Source organism: Eurypyga helias, unplaced genomic scaffold (genome assembly GCF_000690775.1).
Source record: "Eurypyga helias isolate BGI_N326 unplaced genomic scaffold, ASM69077v1 scaffold45070, whole genome shotgun sequence".
Classification (NCBI taxonomy): Eukaryota; Metazoa; Chordata; class Aves; order Eurypygiformes; family Eurypygidae; genus Eurypyga; species Eurypyga helias.
In genome coordinates this window covers 1-9153 of record NW_010227166.1, presented here as the reverse complement: position 1 = coordinate 9153, position 9153 = coordinate 1, and the positions used below count along the sequence as shown (strand labels likewise).

At 53.4% G+C, this 9153-nt stretch overlaps 1 protein-coding gene across 1 annotated transcript; it reads left to right on the top strand.

Annotated features, from left to right (window-relative positions):
- Positions 1–555: 555 nt before the first annotated feature.
- PTTG1IP (pituitary tumor-transforming 1 interacting protein) lies at positions 556–5885 on the top strand (the record flags this gene model as incomplete). The annotated part of the gene is made up of 6 exons (XM_010155491.1): positions 556–608; positions 1091–1199; positions 3929–4034; positions 4146–4211; positions 4617–4663; positions 5842–5885. Coding segments are annotated over 6 exons (425 nt in total), but the record flags the coding sequence as incomplete, so codon positions are not given.
- Positions 5886–9153: the final 3268 nt, after the last annotated feature.

Genomic DNA, 9153 nt, shown 5'->3' with positions numbered 1-9153 from the left:
GAAGGAGGGTTTGGATGAATTGGTTGGGGCAGGGTATGGCTTGTGGGAGGGTATGGGCTCCAACGGAGACTATAGCTGTGTGTCCTTTCTTGTGTTCCTCTGCTTTTCCTGGTAGTAACTTCCGTGTCTGGGGCTTGTTTGCTTGAGTGATACAGGACTGCACCGCCTGCCTAATGCTTGGCCGCACAGGGTCCCTCCGGACTGATCCTAGCTATGTCCCCCAGCTGTCCTGCTGCCTGCCGGCCACAGCAGATGCTCAAGCTTTTAGGGAGATAAGACCCAGGGAGGGGAACTTGCTGCTCTGGTCTCTGGATCAGTGTGGGCAAGGCAGATGACTTCCATTTGCATTTGGGCCTCCCACCCTGACACTAGTATGTGTTTAAGCTGGCAGCTCGTTGTTGCTGGTCCGATGGGGGTAACTGCCTCCTGGAGTGGGCAAACAGTGGGCAGGAGCCAGCTCTGAGGAGCACAGTTTTAAACCACTGAGAAACTCTTCAAAGTACAGAGTTGTCATGTTTTTTTGGTTTTTTTTTTTTTTTTTCCCCCTTCCTGTAGATTGTCACCAATATACGAACAGGAGCTGTGAGGAGTGTCTGAAAAATGTCACTGTAAGTAGCTATTCCCAACCTCTCATGATGCCTGAAAATGTACCATGGGCTCTGTGGGGCTGTTACAGAGCAGTTTTCCTCTTGTAAGGGGTTTGCTCACCTCCCCTTGTCCTGAGCATGTGGCAAATGCTCATCAGCTCTGTGTTGAGTGGCTTGTCTCATAGGCTTTCTTGTCCTCAAAATGCTGCACACAATAAACAGGAAAGATCTGGTGATTCCTACCATCATGTGAGCCAGGAGAAGGGTTCTCAGCATTTTACTTGCACTAGAAATCTACCCTCCGCTGGTGCAGGCAAGTGTGATGCAGCCCGTGCTGCCTGAACACAGCTGTTACCCCAGAGCATCCCGTTGCTGCTGGGTGGTAGCTGGCCCTTGGGAGCAGGCGGTGGTGGGCCCTGTCGCTGCAGGTAACAACAGAGAGAAGCTAACTAGCAGCACTGCTGAGCACCAGTAACGCTCTGCTGCTGGTTCCTGTGTCCCAGTGCCTGTGGTGTGCCAGCAGCGGGAGGTGTGTGGAGTACCCCGTCCGAAGAGTCTTGCCCCCGGCTGACCTCTGTGAGCTCCGCTCTGCACGCTGGGGAGTCTGCTGGGGTAAGTGGACCGTGCTGGAGTGATGGCTGTGTTGACTGCTTGCTGCTCATGTTAGTGGGAATGGGAGGTTTCCGTTGCTTCCCTTTCTCACTGCGGGTGTAGCAATGATATGCTGAAGTCAATCAGGGTTCTCCAAACTTCCTGAAACGTGGGTGAGAAAGCAGAGTGAGCAGTCCCTGCCTTCTGGCAAGAAGGACCTGCGGGGTTTTAGCTACTCTAAACATATTCCTCATGCTTTAGCATGGCAGAGGCTTCCACATGTGGCCAGTAACTAGGAACAAGGGTGGAAGATGCTCTGTGGGCAGCTGCCTGTGCAAATCTTCCTGCTGCTCAACAGTGTCTGACTCTTCAGCAAATCTTTGCACCCTGTGTACCATTCCTTGCCTGGCTTTTGGCTCTTTACCTTCAGCAGTGTGGCTGCTGTCCTGGGTAGGCTCTTAAAATTCCCGCTTGGAACCAGAAGTGAGATGACCTCTTGGGATGGCTGCATGGGCTGCTTCTAGGGCTGAGCGTGCAGTGGTCCTGCTCAGATTTTACCCACCTGAGAACACTCTTCCAAAGCCAGCACTGCACAGGCTGTGCTGCAGCTGGCTGCCTGCAGCCAGGTCACCTCCAGGAGCTTTTTCTGGTTGACTTGGCTGCCCTTCCTCTTTGGTGCTCTGTTTCTTAGTGGGTTTCTGGAGATATTACAGAGAGACCCCAGCTTTTGGGGGCTGGGGCAGCAAGGAAGCAAGCTGGGGCTTGGTTTCTCTCATCTAGCCCTTTGATGGGGAACTTGGAGTTGAATTGTGGTTCCCTGTCATCTGTTCCCTTCCTCGTGGAGGAAGAATCTCCTCTTTGTGAGCATTACAGTGTGCTCTTCTGAACCTTGTGTAAGACCTTGAAATACGAGTTTTTATGTGAGTAGCTTCACAAAAGGTTTCATTATAGAAGAACACATTCCTTAGCTTGCAAAACTCGATTTTTAGAGGAGATTATCCCTGTGGGAGATTAGCTCTTAAATGAGTCTACATTTTTAGTGTGTGTGTGACTTAAGCCTTTTAACATCAGGCATAGGAGTGCCCAGTGCTCTGCCACTGTCCTCTCACTGTGTGAAGGGGTGATCTGAACCCCAGACTTGGCCTGGAAGCCAAGGTTTCAGAAGCACCAGTACAGACCTGTGCTGGGGGAGAAACTCCCTTTTAAACTGAAGAGCCTGTTTGGGTTTCTCTCGCCCCCACTGGGCTGATTTCTGATACTGGTCTTTTGAGCTCTCCCCCATGCAACTCTGTGGGTCCGTCACAGTACAGCTGGCCAGGGAAAGCTTCACGTTGCTCCAAGGCAAGACAGTGCTGTGGGCATTCAGATCTCAAATACTGTCTTTTTCAAAGTCCTACTGGGAACCTGAGTCCTCCCTGCTGCTGGGTGACTGCTGGAGAGGCTGTGTGAGCCCACTGGTGAGGACAAACACAAGCATCTGGTGAAGCTTGCTGACTTCTGGTCTCTCTGGTGACCTCTAGGCCATGGCAGCTGTCTGGGTTGTTATCTGGAACCACATTCCTTGCACAATGCTTGCCACGGTAGCCCCCTTAGGGACACAGTATGATTTGAGAGTCCAGGGGCATGGTTGTTGGCAGCGATGAAGCTCTCCAGTGGGAGCACGAGCTGGAGGCTTTGAAAGCAACTTTAATGGTGGAGTCAGCTCAGCTTGGAGCACCCCAAGAAGCCTGTTACCACTGAGTCCCTGCAGCGAGAGCACAGGCAGGCATCTTCTGGTATGCACCACATGCAGTGCTTAGGCTTTCTGCTGGGCTCGCAGTCTGAGCTGCGTGGAGAACTGGGGATCTGAAGTGCTTGGAGCAGGCTCAGGTGCACCAGGATTTCTCTAACTTGGCTGCTGTGTCTGAAGTGGCTCCTAAACAAATAATTCCACAGGCTCAAGTCTCTGAACAGTCTGAATCATACTTGGAAGAAAATGTTCTTTGTTGCAAGGGATTTCAGGTGATGTCTGGCTATGTCCCTTTTGGCTGGTGTCTCTGCTGTGACTGCAGAAGCAGGGTGGGAGGACTGTCCCCCTGGGACCCAGGCTCACAGCTGCTTCCCCACCACGTCCCAGTGGGTTTTGTCCTGTGCATGGGCGAGCAGATACCCTGAGCCCCGTGGGAGACGTGGTGGTACAGTGCGTGGAGCAGCCCTCCACCTTCAGCTGCTTCAGCAGCACTGCTGCCCCATGCTGATAAATCCCAGCAGATCTTGTCTCGCTTTGCTTCTCACCCAAGGACTCCAGACACCCAGAAGTGCTTCTAGTCCACTGTCATCTCATCTTAAGGTGACTTCTGAGGCTGGCTGCTGTGGACAGTAACTCCAGTGCCAGTTGTGGCCCTTCCACTGGAGGCTGCTTCTCAGCACTGAGGTTGTTTTTTTTCCCTTGGTGGGTTACTGTTCACCCAGACTAGTGATTAAGACAGCTTTGCTCCTGTTTCTGCTGAGGGAGTTTGACCTGAGTGCATTTGTTCTTGCTTTTCTTCACAGCCAGTAACCAGGCGCTATAGTTAGGAGCTACACATACTCGGTGTGTATGTGCTGGTGCCAACACTCGTTATACCTATAGATAACGGTCCGCCTCGCTTTCTCAGGCTGTTACACACGTTCAGCCCAGTGACTGAAGCTGCTGAGCTGTACACTTGTAAATGCTCTGACGCCAGGCAGCCACGGTTTGTGTGCTAAATGTGTTTTGTCAAATCCTTTAGTGAACTTTGAAGCCCTGATCATTGCGATGTCCGTGGTGGGAGGAACAATCCTCATCATGCTGGGGGTCTGCTGCTGCTGCTGCTGTTGTAAGAAGAAGAGCAAAAAGTAAGTATCGGAGGGGTTCCCTGTTTTCTTGGAGTAGCTCAGATGCAACCACGTGCTGTTGCAGAACTGAGTGCCGAGCACATCTAATGGGCTGTTTGTTCTCTCTGTCAGGCCAGACAAGGATGACGAAAGAGCAGCCAGGGAACGGGAGAAGAGGCGGGTGCGGCAGGAGGAGAGGTGAGGTCACTCCGCAGCCCCCTCTCCCCTGTGAGCATGCTGTGTTGCCTCCGGCTGCAGAACGATTTGGCTCCTGTCTGTACAGTTAAACGTGATGATGGGGTGTGTGGGGCTCGACAGATGGCTGCTTCAACCTCAGCATGAACATAAACCTCATGAGCAATGTCTTTCCGGGGCGGCTTGCGGATGCAGCAGTGCAACAGTGCTGTGTATCCGACCCCGAGGGCTGCAGACATGTGTGGGCTCTGCTAGTCCCCAGTGCCTTGAGGAGGTGGGCGGTTTGGGGCTGAGAAAAGCTGGCAGCCTGGAGGCCCCCGGGGTGAGAAGAAGCAAGGAACTGTAGTTCCTCTTGCTTGGTTTTGTATTGCCAGTCACTGACTTGGTTTTTTTGTTTGCTTCGTGCAGGAGAGCAGAGATGAAATCACGGCACGATGAAATCCGAAGAAAATATGGTACACTGCTGACATGAGTGATCCAAACTAAGCTTTAGATGGAGCAGCCTACGTAACTGTGTTCCTTGCTATGGTTACATCTGCAGAGCAGACCTGGTCAGCAGGGACAGCAGTCCCCGCTTCCCTTGTCTCGGGGAATTGCTCTCTTGCCTTCTGGGAGCAAGAGCAGAGATGCTCAGGTCACAGTGTGTGACCTCACACAAATGCTGCTCCTCTTGGGCAGGGAAGAGAGGGTGTTTAGCATTCTCTGGGACCTGAGTCCTCCAAACTCACCATGTGGGAGAAGCAGCTGGGGCTTGACTGGAGGGGAGAAGCAGAAGCTGGCAGACACAGCACCAGCCATAATGCTGCCACCCTTCAGGCAGAACCCTGGGTGCCTACAGCTGCAGGAGCACAGAGCAGGCAGCAATGGGATCACAGAGCTGGTCCTCTGTGCTGGCAGCAGTTCCCAGAGAGGTGGCTCAGTCCCTGGGTTCTGGGAGTACACAGCCTCCCTCCTTGGGCTGGACTGTACTTCAGGTGAGTCCCATGGCCTCAGGGCAGGTGGACCTGCCTGAGGGGGACAGAAGCCTGGAAAGAAGGGGGGAGCAGCCAGTCACTTGGAGCTGGTGGAGGGGTCCCTCCTGCCTGGCTGTTGGGGGCTCTCCCAGGGTGGCTGTGGAGTATGGAGCAGTCAGGCTCATGCACACCCAGCATAGTGGTCTCCAGCTATTGGGGGGCTGTCGGGAAAGCTTAGGGAAAGCTGGAGACGTTTCCTCAGAAGTCAGCCTGGTGTCCTTGCTCTGCTGTCTCTCAGTCTGGGTGTTAGAGCAGGTCTAAGGTTGGCTTGAATTGGATCTGGGGCTCTCTACTTCAGAGTCTAGCCCAGCAGAAGACGCTTGCAGAAGGCATGCTTTGGAAGATCAGTCATGCTGTTTTACCTGGACTTTATATGGAATGCCTGGGAGAGGAGTTTGCCATCAGGTCAAGCTTCTTAACGGCTCTCTCCTCCTGTGCAGAGGAGAGTGAAATAGTGCTGACTGCATGCACAGCTTGAGTAAGAGCAGGTCTTTTGGAAGGACTGCGGGACAGGAGGCTGGGTGAAGCACGAATGACAGGGTTGTGACCAAGAACTAGGTTCTTGCTGGCTGTGGCTGACATGGCAGCTGCTCTCTGAATTAATCTCTCTTCTCTTCTAGGCCTGTTCAAGGAAGAGAACCCTTACGCAAAATTTGAGAATTAGGACCTCTGGACCTGCCCAGCCAGTGAGCAGTGCCTTCCCACAGGGCCACAGGACTCCCTGCTTCTCTTGCCATGAGGAGACCACTGTGGTTCCACTTCTCACTTAGCTGCCACAGAAGACGAGCCAAATGCTTGGTGACACCATTGTCCCCACTCCAGATGCTCTGTTTGCTCCAGAGCTTTGCCGTTGCTTTGCTGGTACAGGAAAATGTGGTGGCAATACTGGAGCACAGGTTTCTTCTCACTCACCCCTGGGGTAGTAACGGAGTCCAAAGCAATACAAATAACAGTCCTTGTCACTGGCCAAGGGCAAAACCAACCTTATGCATCTTTCTTGCTCCTGCCTCACCAAACACCCTTCACACGCACAGAGCCAGGCTCTCCTGTCCACCCCTTTCTTTTTTCCTCTTTTAGCATAGAAAAAGCCAGCACAAGTTTCTTGACTCTTTCGTCACCAGGAGGCCTTGGCTGTTACTTCAGGTGCCTTACTTGTCCCAGTATATTAGCATTCCTTTCAGAAAGCACAAGTTTCTAGTTATCTTGGGCCTCCAGGAAGGTCCTGCGTGCACATTCTCACTTGCAACTAATCTGGGGAAATGCCCCAACTTTCCTACCTCGCTGTGCCTTTCCAGAAAGGTGGTCTCCTGGGCTTGGTGGCCATGGCCAATAGCAATACTGTAGGATTCAGATGCCTTTACAATATGTTGACTGTATATTAAACTGATTTGATAACTGTCCTAATCTGAAGAAGTTGAATTCTGCTTCCACACCAGGTTGGCAGCAGTGGCTGATGGAGTTGTCACTGTTATATGGCCCTGGCTCATCAAGCTCTGGGGAGGGTGGCTGAGGGAGGTCAGAAGCAAGGCTGCCTTTAACTCTTGCTGGGCCTGAATGGAAGAGCCTGATCATGGAGGTGTTCAGCTGTTAGCAAAAGCTGGGTGGAAAGGAGCAGGGTCTCTCTGCAAGAGCTTGGCCTGTGTCCCCTAGCACCTCTGAGAGCCCCTGTTTAAGTGGGGTGGCCTGGGGGCTCCTAGCAGCATTTGGCACAGACTAAACCTGTGCTGTGCTACCTGCATAAGGGACCCAGGGGTGGGGAAAGGAGGATGGGAATTGATGGCTCTTGTGTGATCCTCTACTTGACCAGGATTGGCTTTGCATTATTAAGGCAGCTTGCATGCAAACAATGTGTCTACTGTGATAGTTTTGTCTAAAAAAGATGACTATTGCCTTCTGCCAGGTGGGTGACTGGCTCCGGGCTGCAGACGGTAGCGTTTCTGTGGGCTTGCGTGAAATGCTCCATTTGCACTGCCAGGTTTATAGCCCTTGGACACAAACTGCTTGAGCTGAACTTCTGAAGCTGAACTAGCTGTGGAAGCTCGCTGCTGCTGTCTGAGCTGTGCACTGGCTGCCACAGTCTGGCTGGATTTTGCCAGGATGGTCAGAGATGCGAGGCTTGTAGGTGGCTAGGCTGGCTCTGGCTGCTGCCAGAAGATATGCAGCTTCAGGTGGTAGGAACAAAGTGAATGACTCTGCCGATGCTGGATAGGTACCTGGACTCCCGTCATTCTGATCTAGGCTGCCATGCTGGGAAGAGGGCTGAGAGGGTAGGATCGGGATGCCAGGCTCTAATGGGTGCTCTCCCATCTTCTGTCCTAGTCCATTGGAGTGGCTGGGCAGGGGCAAGAGCTGTGGGAGGTGGTGACAGCATCTCACCTGGCTGTGCGCGGCTGGGAGATGGTGCTTTACCGAAATCCCCAGTGCCCTGTGCTTGGTTTGGAGCTCCTTGCGCAAACTGCCCTGAGTGCACAGAAGACAAACCATGGAGCCCTGGAAGGGCAAGTGGCGGTGCTGATAAAGATCCTGGGTGTGCCTTGTGCTTTACTGGGTACGCTGGCCTGGAGGGGCTGTGCTCCCCGTGCCAACCAAAGATATGTGGGACCCTACGGGAGCTTTGTGTAAGATCAAGCAAAGTGTGCTAAACCATAAAGCTGCCTTTACCCCTCCTGAGCTCCAAGGGGCTCTGGGTCACATCCTGCCCTGGGGACTGGGACCAGTATAATTACTTTGGGCTACCTGAGCACTTCCACTAAGGCGCTCCCAGCAGTAAGGGGTGGTGCCTCAAAAACCACCAGGGATGGGGGACCCCTGCAAGCAGGTGTCCCTTGCCAGGACCCTACTACTTACAGGTTTTGTCCTTCTCTGCGGAACCAGGGCAGCAGTGGGACCTGAGGAACTGAGTCCCTACCTGGATGGAGCATGACTGTGCCCTGGTAGCAAGCAGGGGGCATGCTGTGGGCAGCCCTGGGCAGAAGCGCTACATTCTCTGCTTGTATCCCTGGCCAGGGGGTTGCCTTACTTAGTCTGTGATGGAGCTCCTGCTAATTTTTCTAATTATTCCTGTGAAGGTTATAATGCGCATGTGTTGTGTGGCCGATGTGCTTGCAAAGCTGGCAGTCACTTTGGCTCAGCTGGCCCGCAGCAGGGAGGGGAAGCTGGGTCCTTGGGTGGCTGAGATGCCTGCCCAGGTCTGGGAAGAAACATGTCTACACTGTAACCGAGAGCTGAGCTTGCTATCTGAAAAATCTCTTCATGAGGATGAACTAGTTGTTTGCGAGCGCCGCGCTGGGAAAGCTGCCCTGCTCAGGGCTGGGGGAGCAGATGGTGATGGAGATGGCACGGCTGAGGCGTGGGACAGCACCGAGTGCCTGAAGGAACTCGGAAGGAAAAAGGCCAGACAAAACCAGCACTAGGCTGATTCCCAGGGCAGGGCCGGTCTGGGCTGTAATAGGAAAGGTAGGACAAACAGCCAACACCCTGAGGGAGGTTAAATCCCTGGGCATAAAACTTCCATCCCTATGTGAGGCTGTAGTGGCAGGGGTGGGAGCAGCAGTAGGGCCCCAGAGGTCCATGGTGACGGAGCTTCTCCGCTGAGCCTGAGGAGCACAGCACTCCCATTCCCTGCCAGCGTGTCTGGAGTCTGTCCAGGCATTGGGACAGAGGTGGGCAAAGCAGAGACCAGGGAAGATCCATCATGGCTGTAGAGGGTCTTGAAGGAAGAGCTGGCTAAAGGAGACCATGTGCACTCTCTCCCCCAGCTCTGCTTCTTGAGCGGGGCCCCTCTGAAATAAGAACACCGGGAATGCTGAGAGGGGCTGTACCTGGCTTTTTCTGTGACAGTTTGCTCATCCTTGCAGGGACGCAGCCTTGGAAGGGGAAAGAAGAGTGCCTTGGGCCTCTTCCCAACAGATCCCTGAAGGGGTCAGTGTCTG